The sequence below is a fragment of the Tetrao urogallus genome (genome assembly GCF_951394365.1).
Source record: "Tetrao urogallus genome assembly, chromosome: 5".
Taxonomy (NCBI): domain Eukaryota; kingdom Metazoa; phylum Chordata; class Aves; order Galliformes; family Phasianidae; genus Tetrao; species Tetrao urogallus.
In genome coordinates, this window is record NC_136818.1 from 59,711,185 (window position 1) to 59,733,271 (window position 22,087).

Below are 22,087 nucleotides of genomic sequence, written 5' to 3' on the forward strand. Positions count from 1 at the left end.
AAATAATTAAACCAATATTGCACAGCATGTTTGGAAACAGCAGTCAGTTCCCCAGCTGCCCCCACCTAAGCCTTATTCTCTGCACCACTGTTTCTAACCTTAAAAGGACTAAATCAGATCAGATCAGTTGTGAGGAGCAAAGTGCAACCCAGAAGAAGTGTTATCTTTAACTTACCCAGCAACTGTTCTCTTTTATTCTCAGGTCTGCGCTTGCCAGGTTCGAGCAACAGGGAAGATGTACGCCTGCAAAAGATTAGAGAAGAAAAGAATAAAAAAGAGGAAAGGCGAATCCATGGCACTAAATGAAAAGCAGATTTTAGAAAAAGTCAATAGTCAGTTTGTAGTGAGTATTGAACTCTCTCTAGCATGGCTCTGTGCTCACCTGCTGAGCACAGTCTCTTGTTGAATCTGATGCCTCTTCCAACTCCTCGTACAGAAAAGGTGCTGTTTTCTGTAGGAAGCCCATCCTTCCACATTTCACCATGCACACTTCCAGAGTCTCACTTTTATCTGTGATCTGTGGGAAATGCACCAAACGATGTGTGTTTTCTCTACCATGTAATGCTCTTTCCAGCCTTGACTTGCATCAGGCTGAGCTATTTTTGTCCTGTGTGATTACCTGAATTCCCAGGTAATTCAGGTAATGAGAGAGGAGCTTGCAAGAGACTTAAGGAGATTCAACCCAAGTCCATCAGAAGAGACTGGCTAGTAGCAGCACCCAGCCAGTGACATGGAGCAGGTCAGCCTGACTCGAGGCTTTCCTGAGTTCGGCCAGTTCTTGTGTCTAAATACTTGCCTTGGATAAAAGAACTGCTGTTGTCTCAGCATCTGTTGTGTTCTTTTTACTTATTTTAGGAAACACTGTGAATACAACAGATGGAAAGGTAATCATGTTTGCTTACCTCTGGCAGAAGCAAAGACAATGGCACATATTTAAAAGGGATGTGTAGATTTTGGCTTGTTTGATCATTGCTGGGGCACCGCCAAAGCCGCACAGGGGTGATGGGGACCTTGCTGCCTCAGTTCGGCCACCACGGGCCTTCCTGGGAACTTACTGTGTTTGTTTGACAGCTATCCAGCAAAACAGTGCAGCTGGAGCTGGAGTTTCCCTTGACTGTTAAGATCTTTGAAGAATCTGAGCATTAAATTTGGGGGTTTCTGGTGATGAGTTGGCTGGATTCAACAGATTAATTCATGAAGTCCTAACAGCTAATTTTTCTATACTTTTAAAGTATGTGTTTTGTTATTACAATAAGGTCCATATCAATTTCAGGAAGCACTTTTTTTTTCTTTTTCTAGTGAAAATTGTTAATGAAAAGTTAGTGATTTCTTCTTAGCAGATAAATGAACTGTCACAGCTATCTTACAAATGTTTTTTTCTAGGTCAATTTAGCCTATGCCTATGAAACAAAGGATGCACTATGTTTAGTTCTGACCATAATGAATGGAGGCGATCTCAAGTTTCATATCTACAACATGGGAAACCCAGGTTTTGAGGAGGAAAGAGCTTTGTTTTATGCTGCAGAGATTCTTTGTGGTTTAGAAGATCTTCACAGAGAAAACACAGTATACAGGTGAGCATTTTTCTGTAGTCTTAGGAAGACTTTCCCAGGGAGAAAAGAACTGTGCATTCCCCTCTACCCATTGTAGTGCAATAGAGAAAAGGTACAATAGAGAAAAAGTGCTTTGATGACACTTCTCAGAGCCATTTACAAATACAATAGTAGTGAATCCAGTAATAGTGAAAGCAAGCAGTTCCTTCACTGAACATATCATGTCTAAATTATACAGATCTAACACAGAACTCCCCAAATCCTACATCAGCATCCACTGAGACCAAACAAAATTAGGAAAGTTCTTTTAAAATGACTGAATTAAGGAATCGAGTTTCTAGTTGATATGAGATGGAGTTCATTCTGTTCAAGTCTCTGTTTTAATCAGTTAGATTATGTTGCATAAGAGCTGTGGTGCATCAGATATGGAAAAAAACACCTTTCCTAAAATGGAGCATCTTGGGACATTTTAGGGTGAAGGGTGACTTCAGAGAGAGTTCTTGTGGCTCCACAGGGATGGTTTTCTTCAGTAAACAGTCAGCATAGTCGTAAGCACCATTTAATGTCTGTATTTGCTATCCCAGCTTGTGAAATCATTAAAGCCATCATTCACAGCAGAAGAGGTACTGTAAATTGATGAGAGCATCCAAGGGCAATGATTAATAGATAATAGTATGGGTTTTGATTTTTTTTGAAAAACAAAGCCACGCTTCAAATCATTGATATGCTGATGTATAATAAGCACTGTGCATATGCTTGTATATGGAGAAATTAGAATATTGTTCTTTGGAGGATTTCTCTGAGAAGCTGCCACTCTGTTGCCTTGTTGTGACTCAGATTTTGCTATCTCGCATTAGGAGAGCAGGCATCGATAATACACTGATCTGCATGGCACTGTCCCAGAAGATTTTTTCAAGGAAAAACAATGGGATTAAGTGTTTAAAGTCAATTGAAAAAAAAACAGATCTTAACTGATGTGTCTGGCCTTCTTTTTCTTTAAAATATACCCTACACATTCAGAAAAGTTTTTAGGAAGTGCTATAGTTTTTCTTTAAGAAAAAAAAAACCCAACCTTTAAATCACATAGCATAAGATTTCATCATATTGATGAAAAGGAGAGATAAATTCATAATGTGGCTGGTAAAATGCCATGCTAATGCCACTTTCTAATAAACAAAGTTATATGTGGTCTACTAAAATACTATGGGCTTTGAGAGAAATGGCATCCTACCTCCTTAAGCAGTTGTTTCACATTATTCTTAAAAGACCTGCTAGTTCACAGTTTGGATGGGACATTCATTTTGGTGATTAATGATAGGTATCTTTGTAGGTAGCATTTTCTGGTAGCATTTCAGAAGCATCCGCAGAGACCCCTAATTTGTAATCCTACAAAGTGTTTTGGGACCTGTGAGAAGTGCTATACAGGTCAAAAAAAAATTAGCAACTACATGCTACAGCTTTCTCAAGGTGAATAATTCATAGCAAAACTTATTCCTCAGACTTAATTTCATTTTCTGTGAACAAAATGCTTCTGAGTAAATCACAGCATTCCAAAATAACCTTCCCATCTCCCGGACCAGTGACGCATGCTGTGGATGTGACCCGAGAGAACAACCAGGCCCTGTTTCAGGATCAGTGTCAGATGAAAAATCAGAATTCCCTTGCCAAATGAGGAGCTTACGTTACATTTCTAAACTGCATCGTGTTAGTAAAGGTCAATGGGTTGACTTTTCATGGAAAGCAGACAAGAAAACCTTCTGGTTCTCCTCGAATTATTTATATATAACTACATATATTATAGCAGTGCCTGCAAGTTCCAATCTGCATCAAGATCACTCTGTCCTAGCATTACACAAATATACAGCAAAGCCTTGTCCACCATGATTAATTGTAGTGTTTATGCTGTCCCGCAGAGCAGAACAACGTACCACAGCCTTTCCGCGTGGGCGCAGTGCCAGCAGTTTGTGTTCCAGCATGTTTAGGCAAGGCGAGCTTAGGTTTCTGAAGCTGCACCATTGGGAAGTATCCTCACACATAGCACGGAGGAGTTTGAATTCTAGACATTTCAGTACAAAAATCACATTCCTCCTTGACGCTTTCAAGAGTTAGCTGTGCTAAGGGAGCTGTCCCTGATCCTGAAGAAATGGAGATCTGAAAACAGATATGATAACTGATGTCTTCGGGAAAGGAAGGATTGCCTTAATTGCCCTAAATCACAAAGGACTATAAAAGCTGCACTGCTGTTCTCAGAGTCTTCATGGAGTCTCTCATTTTCTCAATCAAAGAAAACATATTTTCATAACTAGCATGCAACATTCTTTTCATTTAGCTACAGCTTTAGATGGGACTAATAATGGCTGGAGCAGAAGATGACGTAACTATGAAGTCTAAGTTCTTCAAGAAGATTGTTCTGAAGGGTTTCAGAATACATTTTAGAAAGTAACCGTGAAATGCCCTTGTCTGTGTTGCTTCAGAACTGGAATACTGCTGATAGGCAGGGAAAGCCCACAGCAATATGGTAAAGAAAATCACAGATTCTCCTCTGAATTCAGTTGCCCTTCACATATTTTACTTGGCAAGTAAAGTTTACTTGGCAAGTAAGCTTGGTACCATTGAGCACCCAGTGGAATTCATCTTGAGAGGTCAAGAGGGTCTGAAGCTAGCAAGAAGAGGAAACTGTTCACAGTATTCTATGTTCTTGCTTGAAAAAATAAATAAAAACAAGATCAGTTTTGAGATGCCACTGTCAGCATTGTCAAAACTATTGAACACCACTCTCCATCAGAGGAAAACTCAAGGCACTGAAGCAGCACAGTTCAAAAGGCAGGGAGGACTCCTGCCCAGCCTCTCGTGTTGTGCGGATTTCTTGTGCTCCTTGAAAAGGACTGTGTCTTGCTGGGAAGCTAAGAGAATCAAGCTGCTTCACAAATGCAAGGAGGCCTTAAAAAAAAAAAAAAAAAAAAAAAGAGACCAAACACTTCTTGGATTTGGACCAGACTAACACTGAGAGGAGGCAAACGTGTAAAAGACTGGGCATAAAGCTGTAAGCTGCAGCAATGTGCTTCTCCTTGATTTACCCAGGCGTGCTGATGCCTTCTTCAGGCTCCCCCAGTTCCCAGCTGTGCTTCAGCCCTGCCATGCCTGGACCGGGGAGCAGCTGCTGGATTCCTACTTCAAAAGTGGCCCCTTGCTTCCAGGAGTGGCAGAGATGGAGCATTACTGGCATGGACAGTGTCTAGAAGTAGCACCAGGTGGAATGGGCTTGATTCAGGCAAACCCTTTGGAAGAATGACTGCCAAGGCTCTGCTACATATATGAAAATAGAGGGTTTTTTTCAGAAGTTCTTAACTTGGCTGCATTTGGGATTTTTTTTTCCGGCAGGAGCAGTAAAAGGCACATCTTTGACATCAGAGTGACCACCTTGCCAGTCTTCATGGCGCTGCTCCAAACCACAAAGGCACCAGAGTTTCACAAATGTTTGCAAGAAGAATTTTGATCTGGGCACAGCACTCCCCTCTGCCCCTCATTTTCCAAAGTGGCTGAAACTATCACACCTGTGCACAAGTGTGTGTACATTCACGTAGTTGGCCTGAGTCTGATGCCAGGCACAGAAAGTTTAGCCCAACAAATCACTTTTTCCATTTTCTTTAGCAAATAAAGTATTTCAGAATTGTTAATGTTTTTAACAAAAAGATTTTATAAAAGGATTTGTTAGAGATTTAACACCACACAGGACTATAAGGCTTGGTTTACAGGCTTTTCTGGTCTAGATGGATGACTCCATTATACTGGATTGCAAACTAAAAGCCTGGCTTAGTGGAAAAATGTAACTCCAGCTTGGAAAAAGACATATGGTTTCAGTCTCTCTGTGAAATGAGTTGAGGAAAGTTGTATTGGTTTCATGAGTTCCTTACTGTTTGAGTTGACACTCAATTGGTTTATTACTAGTCATAAATGCACTCACACGCTGTTGTATGCTTATGTTATCAAAACCAGCTTCATCCAAATAACTGCTATCTTTCATTTCCAGAGATTTGAAGCCAGAAAATATCCTGCTAGATGATTATGGTAAGTATCAGAGGTTTACAACAATTCTTCCACAAGACTATTTTGTAAAATAGATTAAGTTAGTTTCAGGATACGTATTGCACAGAGATAAATAATGCTCTGAAGTAAATAAGAGGCTCAGCATATTCTAATACTGCATATTGGGGTGGGCAGAATGCTAGGACTCATGCTGTACAGCAGGGTGTGTTCTAGGGAATGTGACTTTGCTGGTAGTGCCTGCCTTTTTTCCATTGTTTTTCCATCCTTATTGTTACAAGGCTAACATAACACAAACAACACTGTCATTTCTAAATCTGTGCTCCCCACTCCATTCCAAAAGTACTTTCATCCTTTACTGAGTCAACTCTCATTTTACACAAAGCCAGGTGCTCATTTGTTGCCGAGGGCAGTGATAATCAGATCTTATGCTGAATTATAGACCAGATGTAGCCCCTTCAGCCATCAAAGAGTTTCAGAACTATGTCAGCCCATCCATCCACTGTGATCAGTTCAAGATACTTCCCTGCAGTGTGCTACCCATTGTCTTTTTCTGGTTTGTTTTAAAGTATATAACGCAATCCACTCTAGTCCATAGCCTCACTGTTAAACTTTCACTGCATTATATCACACTCAGTAATTCCTTTATTTATCAGTGAAACTGCTCCAATTCTTGTGTGTTCATTTCCTGAACAGTAAATTGCAAGAGTATTGTAATGACAGCAGTTGTGTTTTTGAGCTAATTTGGAGTCATATTATTATATCTGCTTTTGTGTTGTTTTGTTTTGTTTTTCCCTTACAGGCCATATTAGAATATCGGATTTGGGTCTAGCTGTTAAAATCCCTGAGGGTGAATCGATCCGTGGAAGAGTAGGAACAGTAGGGTATATGGGTAAGTCTTCAGCAGCTCATCTTCTTGACATTTCACTAAGATTACCTGAGCTTTGTAGGCTTAAGAAAAAGAATTTTAAAACATTGCACTCCGCTGAGTCCAGTTCTGTGCAGCAAGCCTCCAAAAAGTATTCAGAGGAAATCAGGAGTCGAGAAAAGGCTGGAGCACAGCTGCTCTTAAAGAGACTGGTCTATATTCCTAAACCAGCAAGGAAAATAAAAAGAGCATACAACAGAATTAGGGCTTCTAATGCTTTTAGCATAGATTTATTTTAGTAGTGTTATGTGCTTAAAAGAAAGAAATGTTTTTTTCTCATTGCTACTTTGCATAGTAGTTAAATGTGTATGTTTATGATTCATGCATCTGTTCGGCTGTTTGGACAGAGGAAGCCACACAAAAAAAGAGTAAAGATTTGTACATTCATTTAAAAAAATAATAGTAATAACACTCTCCCTAATTGAACTCGATCTGTTTTTGGAAATGAATGTAATTGTTTTCATGCATTCTGTGGGTGAGCATACTTTGTGGAATAAAATTTGCGTACATTTATTCGACGAAATAGAAACTAACTGATATGAGTCACAGTTATATCAGTACTTTAATGAAAGCAAGCATATCAGCTGTCATTTCTAAGTTTTGTCATCTCTGTGTGAGTCTGTGCACACACTAAGACTCCGCCTCTGTCTGTTTGTAACTATGTACAGAAGGTGAGGATGTCTGCAAAGAAGTGACTGTATGCCCAAGACACACTGAATGTTTGCAACACAAAAGAAATGTATTTGTTTTTAAAAGGAGGGAACCATAAGTTATAAATTGAGTGAAAAGACAGAATTTGCTTTTGGGTAAATGTCACTGTTATTTACAGGATGTGTGCTTGTGTGTCATTTCTTTCTTAAATGGATAAGCCTGGAAGCACTCTTAAGATTCACCCACCCTCCCTTTATTTTTTAAATTGGTTTGGATTGGTAGAAAACTCAGAAGAGAGTGTGAACATGGCAAGTGGTATGACATGTTGAGCAAAAAACGTGGCATGTAACATGCTGCATTTTCTGTAATTCAGTCACTAGAAATCACGAGGTATTTTAATATTCTACCTACTGTTCTCTCTTCCCGCCAATATCATAATTCCACTGTCATAAGAGACATGTTCTCTTCCACAGCCCCGGAAGTGTTGAACAACCAGAGATACACACTCAGCCCTGACTACTGGGGACTGGGCTGTCTCATTTATGAGATGATTGCTGGGCAATCACCATTTCGTGGAAGGAAAGAGAAGGTGAAGAGAGAAGAAGTGGACAGAAGAGTTCTGGAGACTGAGGAGGTGTACTCCCATAAGTTTTCTGAGGAGGCCAAGTCCATCTGTAAAATGGTAAGGGGCTTAAAGGCACAGTGTGGCAGCTTCGTGTATCTGACAGAGTCTCAGAGGTGATGTGGTACTGTAGAGAGCCTGCAGAGACAAGCAGTAATCAAGCTCATCTGTTGATGGGATGACTGCATTCTTTACTCATTCAAATTGCGTTTATTTGGGACTTCTCCATGAGATTCATCACGGTCATTTTGAGTCCTCCCCAAAGTTTTATGACCAAGGGAGCGGTATTTATTCTCATGAGACTTTGAACGTTAGTTTGTAGTCAAGAATGCTTTTCTGTGTTTTATAATATCGCAGAAAAAAATAAGAAGGACTTGATGATGCAAGACTTTCAGTGTCTTCTGCAAGGAACTGAAAACCCCATGCTTCCATTGTGTTTGGTGGGAGCTGGGGGTAAGCAGGAAAAAGATTATGCAATGAAATTATTGTGACACTCATATGTCCCACCCCATCTCACTCACTTTGTTAGCAGCTTTTCCCCAGGGTGCCAAAGCATCCAGCTTTTTTTAATACTGTTGAGCTGTCCTTTAAAATGTTTTCTCACCCTTTCAGCTGGGAGTCATTTTCATAGCACAATGGCCATCTCTGACAATGGAAATCCTCAAACCCTCTGAGAAATCTCAAAGCTGTGTCTGAATTTATCAATGTCTTGTCGACATCCATCTTTAGAAGGCTGAATTGTAACTTGGAAAGGGATGTGGCCTTTTTCTTGATTTGTTTGTTAAAGAGTGAAGTCTCCTTTGGAGACAGTGACATATCTATGTAAACTGGTAGAGAAAGAATGAAGGGAAAGAAAGATCAACAAATAGGTAGTGAGTGTTGCAGCAATATCTTGTGCAACAGGCAGGCAAACAACATATCAACAACATTCTGGTTGTCTGGCTTCATGAAAAGACACTGAATTCTCCCTGCAAAGTAATAATGGTAGCACTGCCAAGTATTATGTGCCTGGAAGTCATTAACTCACAGTGCACCAACACATTGCTGAATCCCCAGGATAGCAATTAACTGACATCACTCTTGATAGATACTTCAGGCCTTACGCTGCCCTTAAACCACAATTCAGAGCCTCCAGTGAAGTTAGAGTGAAAGGATTTAGGACAGCACAGGATCACACAGACCATTTCATGTGCTCGAAAAGTCTGCCATCTTTTCCTTAGAAGCATCTCAGCTCATACTAGGTGAAGAACAGTCTGCTGGAGTGGCAGAGTTTGTGCATTTTCATGTAATTAGCATGAAATGAAAATGCCATGAAGAAAAAAAAGATACTCTCATTTCTTGTTCTGTAGGTAATTTCAGGTATGAAGCATAACAGAATAAAAAAATATTTTGCAGAGAAATGATGGAGTTGGTAAGAACTTCTATGGTGAGAATTCAATGTAGCATTGACAGGAAGGTGCTGAAAATTACTTACTGCTCCCAGGGGAATAGACGATGAGAGTCAATATGTTGTGGTGGTCATTTTCATCTTCAGGCCGTAGAACAAACCCATGGCTTCAGGGAACCTCAAAAAATCTTCTATTTCATTCCCTTGCCTCAGGCAGGCATGAACTATATGTAAATCACTCCTGACATCTTGGTCATTACTGCTTCCGCTGTCCAATCCCGTTGTGTTTCTTTAGGTAGTTTGTGCAAACTCTTAATTGGACCAAAGACAATGCTGTTCTTTGTGAATATTAATGGATTACAATTGCTGTGCCTTAAGAGTGGGAGAGTCTTACTTCTGATACTAAGCATAACGGAACTTGAGGTTTTTCACCCAAAAGTCATTTTGTTCAAGTGATTCTTAAACAATCCATCATTCAAATATATTTTCTCAAATTGTTTTTGCTCTTTGTATTGAAAACCAGAACTTTGTTGCTTTGTATCAGCAACTTATCAAAGAAACAAAAAAGCCATAATTAAGCTTCCATTATACCAGCAAAGCGAAGTGTAAACTTGTAGTACAAAAATCCAACTTAGGATGTCACACAGATCCAAAGTGGAAGGCCTTCTTCTTTTTCAGGCCAAGAGTGAGGAACGTGTCTCCACCATGTCCACCATGTCTCCAGATCTTCTCTTCAGACCTTACTCTACGGTCTGATAGCGTTACCATCAGGAAATATATTGTCTTTATTCATTCACTCATGAAAACCCTCTGGTGTCACCTCATGTCAACCTTCCCCTCCTGGATGCTTATGCCCTTTGCATTTTTGCAGGCATATATCATAGCTTCCATTAATCATTATCCATCCAATATTTCCATATTACATTTTCTAAGTCATTTCCCATAAATCAGCCCTCATTTTGGACTGAAACAGAGATGAATAATAAATAATTAGGAACAGGGGCAGCTGTCTTTCTGGGAAGCTCCCCAACCCATAGTTCCCATATAACATAACAGCTTCATGTTTTGTTTTGTTGGTTTTTTTCCTCTGAAAAAATCCAGTCTTTCTAGGAAATGCTCCCTGGTTTTCATTGTTGTGACTTGTACTTCACTGATGTACATGCATGTTTCCCCTGACAAGTGCAGTCTTGTATCCAAGGATGTGACTTGAAGCGCATACAAGTCAACAGCATTGGATGGTCCTTACTGGTCTGCCTTTCTCACTCTGACAGTGTCCTGTTTGTCTGCATTTCCTGCAGACTAGCTTTTCTCTTATTTCTTATTCCTATAGCTCCCATTTTAGTCCACAAAAGGGATCTTTGACTGGAAGGTGCAAAGAGAACAGAGCCAGACTGTTCTCAGTGGTGCCCAGTGACAGGAGGAGAGACGGTGGGCACAATCTGAAACACAGGAGGCTTCCTTTGAACATCAAGAAATGCTTTATCCCTGTGGAGGTAGTCAGACTCTGGGACAGGTTGCCAAAATGGGCTGTGGAGTTTTCAAACTTGAGGACAACCAACACTGAGCGGGGCCTTGCACCTGCTCATAGCAACTCTGAGAAGAACCAGAGTTGGACTAGACACCAGCCAGAGGTCCCTTCCAAACCTCAGCAGTTTTGTAATTGTTTCCTTCCTGAAGTGCCTCCCCAGACAAATGAAAGATGATGGTTTCTTTTCTTCATAAAAGCAATCTCTTCTATCTTTCACACACCACCAGAAACACTATTATCTTTCTACAACTACTACAGGCTGCTTTCATCCCTTCTCTCTGTTTTTGTCCCTGGAAGCCAACTTATCCACACATTTTTACACTTTAAAGCTTATTAGTATTGCCTGAGAATAATTCTTGGCAGAATAACTCACTCTTCAAATGATTATTATTGCTGTTGCGAAAGATGATAGCAATGATTAATAAATCTTCTATTGTAAGCCTTTGCAATAAGCTTTACTATCACTCATGCATAAGGGAGATTTGTTTCTTCTGCTTTGGGCTACACTGGGCTATGATTCTCCTTGGCCTCCTTTTGTTGTTAATGCATTTGTGAAAACACCTTTTGTTATCTTTTGCAATGGTGGCCAGATTAAGTTCTGATTTTCTCACTGCACATCCTAGCAACATCCCTGTACTCTTCTCAAGTTCCCTGCTCCTTCTTCCAAAGGTGGTAAATTCTTTTTCCCCCAGTTTCTGTGAAAGCTCCCTGTTCAGTCAGGCTGGTCTTCTTCCATACTGGTTCATTTTAGCACACATGGGGACGGCCTGCTCCTGCACCCTTTAGAGTCCCTTCTTCAGGAATCTTCCTGGGCACTTTTGCCCTTCAGGACCATCTCCTACGGGACCCTCCAAACCAATTTCCCTAACAGCCCAAAGTCTGCCTTCTGGAAGGTCAAAATAACAGTTTTGCTGACCCCCCTCCTGACCTCATCAAGAATAGACAGCTCTATCATTTTGTGGGTGCTATGCCCACGAAGGATTCTGACCACTGTCTCCCACCAGTCCTTCTCTGTAAACAGCAGGTCTAGAGAGCCTCCCCTGCTAGGCTCTCTTACTAGCTGTGTCAGGAAATTATCTTCCACGTGCTCCAGAAACCTCCTAGGCTGTTTCCTCCCCAGGCCCCATGGAGGCAGCAGACTTCCCTATGGGAAGGATCAGGTCTGCAAATTGGGCCTTCTGTTCCCCTCTAAAAGGGAGTCTCCTATGAACAAAATAAAGTCCTGGAAAAAGTCCCAGACATTGCATAGTTTGAATCCCCAGATGGGATCAAATTTTGATACTTTTACATCACTCATATCAGAATTCTTTACATCATGAAAAAGAACTTTAACGTAATTTCACCAAAGCTACTCAGGACTTTTCTTTGAAAGACCTATTCTAGTCAAGCTTTGTCTGAAGGCTAGACTAAATCCTTACTTATATATATCCAGTACCATCTGGAGCCTTTATTACCAGGATATAAAGCTCTGCCGCTTGGTATCAACTTCATGCATGATTGGATGACCTAAGCCATCTTCAAATCTGCAGCACAGTTGAATCCTCCATAGGCTCTGGCTGTAAAAATAGATGGAAACTGTGTATGATTGGATCACTGCATTACCATCCTAGGAGGGCTTATCATCAGACTGATGTAGTTGCTTTTATTCTGCTCTCTTCATTTTAAATACATACTTTGAAAAGGAATTTAAAAAATAAAAAGCACAAAAACCTGTAGAGATGACTCAAAACGTGTAAGTGTCATCACCATTTTCTTTTCCTGGAGAGATTCCCAAATGGAATGCACATTTCAGGCTCACATGCAGGTTTACAATTACAGAATTCTTCTGGAGCTGCAGGAAATGTTACAAGACTCATTATTCTTAGGAGAAAGGGGTTAGAATGTCTGTGAGGACATTGTGAAAGATACTGTAGTCCCTCCTATCTCTTAGCATCCACAAGATGCATCTAGTTTCATCTGTTGTCATTTCTAGAGCTGGCTTCATCTAGAGCTTACCTAAATTTCCCAGTTTCTTATTTTCTTTCTGTTGTGCCTCTCCAGGAACTCTCCTCAAGAGAGATGTCAGCATCTCTGGACAACCTTGTCCTAAGCAGAGAAGCTGCATGGCTCCTGGTTCCCAACCAGGAGCAAAGCAAGGCTGATTTTTTACCCGATCTCCTAAAATGCTGCTTCTTCTCTTCAGCCCTCCCAGAGCCATTTGCTTCTTGCTCTCTAAGTAAGCCTCTGCCAGGACTGCCCTGGCTTTCACATGCAACGAGTATAAAGAGCACCTGTAGGACTCCCAAGGGCTCGGTACCATGGCAGTCACAGATGCTCGGGAAACCCAAACCACTCCTCTGACATGCACGGCAGCAGAGTCTCCCTTGGGCAAGACGGGGGAGTTTTGCTAATCGTTTCAATGAGCTCTGACTGCACATGCCGTGGGGAAAGCACGAGAGAAGATTACTACACCGCAGCTCTAGCGTTGGAGCAGGAAAGCAGGATACGGGAGAGGAAGCAAGACGTGCCTTTCTTCCCCCAGGCACCACAACCCCTGCCCCTCAGAAGAGTCCCCGGCACAGCTCCGAGCCCCTTCACCCATCGAGTCCCATCTGCGGGGCACCGGAAGGCCTCGCCACCCGCTGCCGCACTCCGCAGCGCTGCTTTTTCCTCTATTGCCCCCCGGCGGTCGCCGGCCCTCCCGGCAGTCGCGCCCCACTCCGCCGGAGCCGCTTCAGCCCCTTAGCTCCTGGCCCTTGCTCCTCCCTTCCCAGCCGGTTGTGGGGTAGCGGTGGGCTCTGAGGCCGCCCTACCGGCTTGAGTTAATGCCTCGGCCCCTAGCTCCAGCAGTCATTTAAAAATCAGAGTATCAAAAGAGCTGAGCAGTGTGTGCATACCTGTCAGCCTGGCTGCATGCCTGACTCCAGGAGACACCCTTCTCACGGAAATGGACTGGAGTTTTTATTTCCTCGTGCATGGATTTAGTCTTTCCCTCACAGCGGAGACTCCAGCAGAACTAATCTAAACACTTTTGTAAACACAACTGTCTTCAATATACACCTCGTTTTCTGTTGTGCTAAGGCACACGTAATTCATCTCTTTTAACAGGCAGCTGAAATGTCCAAGCAGATTACAATGAGCTCTGAGTTACACTTCTCTGCTGTACCAAGGGGAATACATGCAGACTTCCTTGAAGTTGAATGGAAGGAATAAATGGAAACGATTTTGTTAACATTCCCTTTTCATTGCATTGCCTGAAGTCAGCGGTGCACTGAGAAAGGTCCTTGTCACAAACGATCATCGTTTTGCAGCAGTCATCTGTGTGCTGAGCTCTGCCCCCTCTTCAGCTGTTAGATATGCTCTCGTAAGACACTGATTTAGCCTGCTTGATTCTATACGCATGATATAAAAGAAGAGGCATTCTGCTGAAGAATTGGCTGCATAATCTCTTTTCTTATCCACCGACTAGCGCGTGCCAGAAGTGTTCTTCCACTTAACTGTTTTCTTGCAGTTAAATTGCTTCATCGATACAAGGTCCTCCAGGATCTGCCATCCCTGTGTTTGTGTATATGGACCTGCTTATCTTACACACTGAGGCAGCTGAGTTTGGTCAATCTTCTTTGCTCCATTATGAGTACCCAGGAAGTAGGCAGGACTTGCTGTAGCATGAATTGGCAGTGCACTGCCCTGCTCTGAAAACAAACAAAGCTGAACTGAGGGTGGTTACTAGTACTGGTGCTCTGAGCTATCTTCTGGATGCAACCTTGTAGTGCCATGGACAAAACACCCCTTGGCTTCAGCAGAGATGGGCCCATGAGAACATAGTATTCTGCACTGAATGGAGGAGAATATAATTTGGTAGTGAAGTAACCCACCCTGAGCAGCACAGGAAAACTATTTTTACAAGAGTGCAATGTAAAAAAGAAGAAGAAAGAACAGAGATAAAGCAAATGGGACTTATGAATATATATATATTATGAGTATGTCAGACCTTGTCTAGAAAGTATTTGCTGAAAGGAAGCAGAAGAAGCAATCACTATTTTGACTTCAAACACTTCAGCGCAGGTAATTTCCAAAGGTTTGAACCAGCACTTGGAACAGTGGTATCCTAATCCATTTTAGTTTGGCCATTAAATAGCAGCAATTACAATTCTTCTCTGCACATCCCTCTGGGCATATTCAAAAATGACTGCAGATATAAATATTATTGAAAATCTCTTCCTATTCTAACATTTTTGCCCATCTTCTTGGCATATTTCAGCTCCTCACCAAAGATGTGAAGCAGCGGCTGGGCTGTCAAGGTGAAGGTGCAACAGAAGTGAAGAGGCACCCTTTTTTTAAAAGCATGAATTTCAAGCGGTTAGAAGCAGGAATGCTGGATCCTCCCTTTGTCCCTGATGTAAGTACGATAGGCGGGACATCCACTGGCCTATTTCAAGAGAGTTGTTTCCAAAACTTATCTTTTTTAGAAATGTCATCACTATATCTATGGGTACCAGACCTAGGAAGATGTGATAAGCAATAGGGCTGGAGATGGGAGGCTGGAGAGGAGAGCTGCTCCATAGATATGGGTGCATGCATGGTGGTTGGATCCCTATGAAGGGCGTTATCCTGGGTCTTGCTTCATTCCCACTAACTTTACAGTCTTCCTGTATGATACTGGAGGCACCACTTGTAGCATTTGTTCCTTCTGTTCCCGAACTTTAAACTTGGAACCTTTCTGTTCCCTTGTCTGCAGTATTAGTGAGAGAATGAATATGTTTAGGACCAGACTGTGCAAGGAAAAATCACTGGTGTAAGCCATGAGAATACATATAGGTATATAGATACGTATACAAAGGTAAGATCAGAATTACAAAGTCCAAAGCTCTAAAGAGCTGAGGAATGCATGGGATTCTTATTAAAAAAAGACATTTGTTACAAGAAATCAGAAGCAGGTTCAGATATCAAGTGTCTCCTCAGGCAGAACGCTTGGACCTGAGACAGCGTTCTGAACTTGCTAGTGCTCATGGGGAATAGAACCCAACACTGAGTCCTTACCTACATTCCAGTCTTGCACATACTGAAAGTCTTTGTTGCATTGGTAATAAGAAAACTTTTTCCACCCTTTTGTGGTACAGCTCTCTACCCCAGTGCACAGAGTTATCTGAGAATTTTCCTCCTGCAGGGCTTTCTTTCTGGCTAGGCCTCCTGTCTTAAAAGTTCCCATACAGTTCTAAGGAAACACTGCCATTTTAACATATTAAGAAAAGTAACATCTTGGCAGCTCTCATTCACATTGCTGCAAACTCAACCAAACCAAAGTGGTTTAAAAGCTACAAAAGTTTACTTTAGCTGCTCTGGTTTTGCTTTACATTTTACTATGTGGCCTAGTTATTCCTGCCAATTAGCCCATGGTGTTATGACCTGCTTTAGTGGGAAGAAATAGGAGACAAGCTACTATTTCTTTCTGATGTAGAAAATTAGAAAATTCTGGGCTGAAATTTGGGATTTGCCAGAGTGTATTAAAAGCTTAACTGTGGCATGTAAGGCCCAGAAGGCACCTCTTAGAGACATATTTGCTGAAGCCGGGGCGCATAAATTTTTATGGCTATTTATTGGGAACTCAGGAGCTGGCCCTAATTTAAATTATTTGGCACTTCATCCATAGATTTCCAAGTATTTACTGAAGTCAGATGAATTGCCCAAAGCTACATAGCCAATGGCAGAAGTTGTAATCTAACCCATATTTCTCCATCCTCTTCTAGTCTTCTATGTCTCCACAAAAATGCTGTGGATTGCAGTCATCAGAAAGGCAGAGGGATGCAGCCTCCAGCAGATAGGACTTTCATCAGGAGTTAGTTTGATTTATTGGTCACAGTGCTCAGCTCCAGATAAAATACTGCATTCAGCCCACTGGTCTTGCAGTCACTGTACCCTGTGTTGACAGTACAATTCAACCTGTTCTTGATTTTGGTGGTTGGGCTAGTCCCTCAAACCAGCCCTCAGTGATTCCTGTGCACCAAAGTGTAGCTCTGTGTTGCTAATGGAAGCTCTCTAAGCACACAAATGACCACGCTATATCAGGTAGCTAGTGATGACTTTTTCTGTTTTCTATGGCTGACTGATGGAATATAAGCTAAAAGAGCATCACTGCAAAGTTTCCTGCCTGTAATCCCAGAAAATTAAGTAGTTTTAAAAGGTGAAGCCATTTGACTATTTATTTGAAGAAATGCAGCCAAGTTAAAAGAGTTAATAGAGGAGATTCTGGACAGCTTCCAGCAGCTGAGCTATTAATAAAAACAATGGAAAAATGCCAAACCTCTTCTGTTTTCTTTAGCAGTTGGAATACATTCCTTTAAATTTTTAAATTGCAAAACCTGCAGCTATCTGAGCAGAACACTTCTATTTGAGGTCCCTTTTCAGAGCTGTCTCCAGTATGTCACTCAATATTCTGTTCTTCCATCTCTAAAAAATGTACTGAAGGATTTGATTTTTATTTTCTTGCACTTTCTGTCCTTTTTCTCTCACCTCTTTGCCATATGCTATATGGATGACTAAAACCCACTTTGGCTGCACTGATGCTTTAAAGACTTCAAAGTGGGACTCTTAATGTGCTTAAAGCAAAATCAGCCTTTGATGATAAACATGCAGGCAGAGCAAGTCTAGAGAAGCAGGATGCAAATAGTCACTTGTTGTGAGTCGTTCTCACTTGACTGAAACTGGAAAAAAGCACATGGTCAGACTGGGAATTATTCTTTGTCTTGCTGTTTTCTAATTCTTCTGCTGAGATAGCCCAGAGCAGTATACTGCAAGGATGTGTTAGACATCGAGCAATTCTCCACAGTGAAAGGAGTAAACCTGGACCAGACAGATGATGATTTCTATTCCAAGTTTTCCACAGGATCTGTGTCTATTCCATGGCAAAATGAGGTAAGGATGTGTCATAGTAAGATGACTCCAATAAAACCCCTAACAGATGTTTTAAGAGAAGCTATATATTTCTAGTAATATATAACTACTGGATAACTTGCCAGACTCTAATGATTTCATGAGTTACAAATGGCCTCTTTCAAGATCTATAATGTACCACAGATGTCAAGTTCAGGTGGCTGTATCTGTTGGCTGTGCATATTTGTGTAAATTGGCAAGGAACCTACTGTACTTCCTTCTCCTGTATTTCTACTGAGGTATTTTGACAGCAGCTCAGAGGAACTTCCACAGGATGGATGGAGGTCCTAATGGAAGCTCCTCCATTTGTGATCCTCATCTCACCTATTGTTCTGAACCTGCAGTAGGTCCACAGCTGCAACAGTATCTGCAGGCTGAATCTTGAATTGTTCCAGGGTTTCCAGATCTGAATCTTTATTTCTATTTGATATGAAAGCAGAATGAACAGTTGGTTTCGTAAATCCAACTCTACATCAAACAGCAGATCCTCTTGGGGAGAGGGGTGCCCACAGGCATTTTGTGGGTATGCCTGAATTTACCTAATATTCTCCACAGTAGTAAAGAATATAATGGAAAGTTATGTGGGGCAGCCCTAGTAAGACTGATGTGCAAACATACAGAGCAGATTCAGCCTCTTTTTCATACCACATACTTACCTTCCATAGCCACCAACAGGAGCTCAACTGTTAAATTTTCTAATATATTGCTCAAGCCTTTGATGGCAGATAGTGATCCCAATCCTGACTTTGGACAAACTGCTACTTCTGGAATATATTTAATGCAGACTTGTTTCTTATTGTATTACACTAGATGATAGAAACGGAGTGTTTTAAAGAACTAAATGTGTTTGGACCAAATGGTACTATTTCACCAGACCTAAATAAAAGCTACCCCCCGGAGCCACCCAAGAAAGGACTGCTACAGAGAATATTTAAACGACAGGTGAGATATTCTTTTACTAAAATCAGGAACACTGGTTTAGATGGCCAGTGTCACGTCCATGTTCTACTGGTATTTTTGCTGTGATGAAAACAGTATACCTTAGAGAGGGCTGGCTGTTATGGTTACCTGGCAGCTTCCTGACTAATACTGCACAGTCACAAATTTCCTGCCTATTTCTTGTGATATTTTCTTTAATGACCAGAACCTTTGGTTTTTTTCATCAGTTTTGTTTCCAGTGGCTGAAAACTTCATACTCGAACTATTTTTCAGTGGTCTACTGAAATGCTTTTTGAAATGTTTTTTTATAAGTTCCTTAAAAACTCTTGATTTATGTGTTAAAAAATTCAAAAGCTGAATGACGTAGTCAAGGCTCTAATCCAGGACTCTAAAAAGGAGAGCAAAGTCCAACCAAGAAAGTTGCATTAAAAGATCTTAGAGTTCTCTTTTGACCTTAATGATTCAATGATTCTGTGAAGTCAGAGAGTTTGTGACATACAGCTTTGACGTGGCACAATGGCAAATCCAAATAACATTCCTAGGCTGATTTCTGTATTTCTGTAGGGTAAAAGCTGTGCCTCATCATTGGCGGGTAGCCTCTCTAAATCATATTTAGCAGATACTGATATTTTGCAATGAATTGACTTTACTCCTGGAATTCATGTGTCTCAAGAACTCCCATGGTCCTCCTGACTTAGAGAGAATACATGTAAGAAAGTAAGGAATATTTTACACCCTGAGTTCTTCATGCAAAGATCTTACAGGGCATTCAGTGCATTATCACCATCAAATGAAAAGCTTGGCACATTTACAGAAGCTAATTGTCATTTTTTTCATCTTTCTGTAGCATCAGAACAATTCAAAGAGTTCTTCAAATTCGAAGGCCAGTTTAAATCACCACATAAATTCAAATCACGTGAGTTCAAACTCCACTGGAAGCAGCTAGTTCTGACTCAGTTTTATCAAACATTGCGTCCTTCCACTATAATCTATGAAGCTTCTATGGATGAGAGAGCATCCACCACTGAGTGAAAAAAAAAAAAGAATCTCCCCAAAATGGAGATTTTCTACCCATTCCTTCCAGTGGAGCCTCGCATTTTAAGAAGAAATTTCCACTCAGGTCTGTTTCTGGAGGTGGCACTCAAGACTGTGTGAATCAAATTTGTCTATTTAGAACATTGCAATAGAAATTCAATGAACATGACTACTTGCACGTATTTAAATAGCATCATACTAGAACTGAATTTTGTCTTTATTATTTTTAAAGAAAAGTTTTGTAAATTTCTCTATTGTCTCAGTTTACATTTTGTACATTTGTATTTAAATGAAAGTCAGACTTTGGAGGTGTATATTTTCCAAGCAGCAGCTGTAAAGCCATGTGTTTTAAGACATTTTTTAAAAGAAAAAAAATGTGACTCAAGACTTCCAGAGCCTCAAATGAGAAATCATTCTTTTTAGTGATTCTAGAAAACTGTTCATAAATCACTTTATCAGACTGGGTTTTATTGACATGCATTTTTACAGAACAGGTTATTCTTAATTATTTTACATCTGTATATTTGGTTTACAGCAACACTGCATACGTTTCTCCTCTTCATTAACTTGTAATGTCTTGCATTAAATGCGAAAAGATGCTGACAAGGCTTTGATGTATTCAAGAATACTCCTTGCTATGCCTAAGGTTTGTGATCTCAACAGACCAGCACAGCTGAGATTTGTATTTAACATTGTTAGATCATCATAATATTTTTTTTTAGAAAGTGTACTCTATTTTAAACCCTTCTTCACTTTTGTTGTTGTTGTTCTTGTTGTTGAAGTACAAAACTGAGTGAGAGTTGACTGGGAAAGCAAATGACATTTGTTTTTCAGGGGCTTGAATCCTACACCCACTATGATGAGAGCAAAGCGTTCTCTGTGCTGCGGACAAAAGTCCAAGGCCTTTTCATCACTGCTCATATCAAACAGGTAGCAAGAGAGAAATGCAATAGTCTAGGTTTTGCACCATGAGATTCATGTCAGCTCCCTAGGGCTGACCTGTGGAGACTGAGAGTGGGGTCTGAGCTGCTTTAGGGCAGTAGCAGAACCTGTGTCTGCACTTTGTTTTGTCATATCAAACATACATGACTTGTTCCCCTCAAATAAGTCCTCAACTTAATTGAATTAAATGTAAGTTATGAAACAAGACTTCCCACTTTTTCTTCCCTCTTTCTTTACCCAGGATCCTTTAACCACTTTTGAAGATGTTATTCCCACTTACAAACAGGATCAGTCAGGATGAGTAGTGGTACCTGAGGCACCTGAATCAAGCATCAAAAATACGGTTCCTTCTCTTTCATAGGAACTGGAAAACCTTTGTGCACCCAGTGAGGTCTCTGTAGCCCAGCATGTTCTGCAAAAGAGGATTCTTCACCTCACAGTATTCACCAGAGTAGACTGATAAGTTCACCCTTGGGTCAGTGAGGAACATCTGATGCTCGTCTTGACATGTCTAAAGCCACGTTAGCTAGCAGCACAGTTACCCCAGGAAGCACTGTTCCAGTAAATGGCCAAGGTTCATTGGATTATTCATTTTATATGTTATGTTCTATCTCTCTGGCCAGCGCAGAAGGGTTAAAAAAAAATGCAGGTTAGCAGTGACAAAGCTATGAGTGATAGTCACAGGAATCAGATGTTAAAACAACTTGAAGACATGAGGGGGAAAGTTAGATCAGGGTCAGGATTTGCATAAAGCAGCCTACAGAGGAAAAAGTTAAGGAAGGAAGATGGGGCTTTGGTGCCTTTCTCTGAAGTAAAATACATTAAGATGCAAGTCCATACCATAACAAAATCCTCCAGTTTTCCTGGTCACTATTAGATATGCACAAAGTATGTGAGAAGATCACCAAGAATATGTTCCTGTTTTTTCTTCAGGTCAATTTGGCAGGGAAATTCCTTTTCCCATATAGATGGTGCTCAGGGAGAGCTTCAGCTACTCTCCCATGTCAGATGATGGCACTGAAGATCTTATACAGTAGATACAAGGTTGTAGAGAAACAGTAACAAAGAGAATTTTGAGTAACTTTCTAATCAGCTATAAACTAAAAATATAATGGTTTCAGCTTCTCAACAGGAGAGGAATTAATACTGTAGAAATGAAAGCAGCTGTGCACAGAGTAGACTATTACCTCCAATTCCATTCTCACAGCCTGATGTAGAGCCACCTAAGTCTGCAAGATTAAGTCACCTTGGCATGAAAATACACTTGCTCCAAGAGATTTTCACAGACTTTCTTCAATACACGTGGAATTTCACCTGATTTGAAGATATGTAGATGAGAAGTAGAGGAATATATCATAACCAGACTATGGATATATATGAACCTGAAACAAGATGCATATCTTACATCTTAGACAGCTTTAAGGGTTTTGCAGCTCAAATCTATTTTTATCATTCTAAGACATCACTTTCTAGTAGCATTGCATACTGTAAGTTTGTGCACCCTCAGCTGGCTTCATCCTCTGCACTGATGCTAGGAAAGGGTTGCTGG

General features: G+C 40.9%; 1 protein-coding gene across 1 annotated transcript in view; it reads left to right on the forward strand.

Annotated features, from left to right (window-relative positions):
- Window positions 1-19,507, forward strand: part of GRK5 (G protein-coupled receptor kinase 5) — a gene marked incomplete at both ends in the record, with an annotated part of 156,772 nt that extends 137,265 nt beyond the window's left edge. The window contains 9 exons of the mRNA XM_079535438.1: window positions 203-343; window positions 1,384-1,574; window positions 5,584-5,621; window positions 6,400-6,489; window positions 7,650-7,858; window positions 14,954-15,091; window positions 17,467-17,604; window positions 18,433-18,564; window positions 19,409-19,507. Coding sequence (XP_079391564.1) covers window positions 203-343; window positions 1,384-1,574; window positions 5,584-5,621; window positions 6,400-6,489; window positions 7,650-7,858; window positions 14,954-15,091; window positions 17,467-17,604; window positions 18,433-18,564; window positions 19,409-19,507 — 1,176 coding nt within the window. The remainder of the gene's footprint in view (window positions 1-202; window positions 344-1,383; window positions 1,575-5,583; window positions 5,622-6,399; window positions 6,490-7,649; window positions 7,859-14,953; window positions 15,092-17,466; window positions 17,605-18,432; window positions 18,565-19,408) is intronic.
- Between the last annotated feature and the right edge of the window lie 2,580 nt (window positions 19,508-22,087).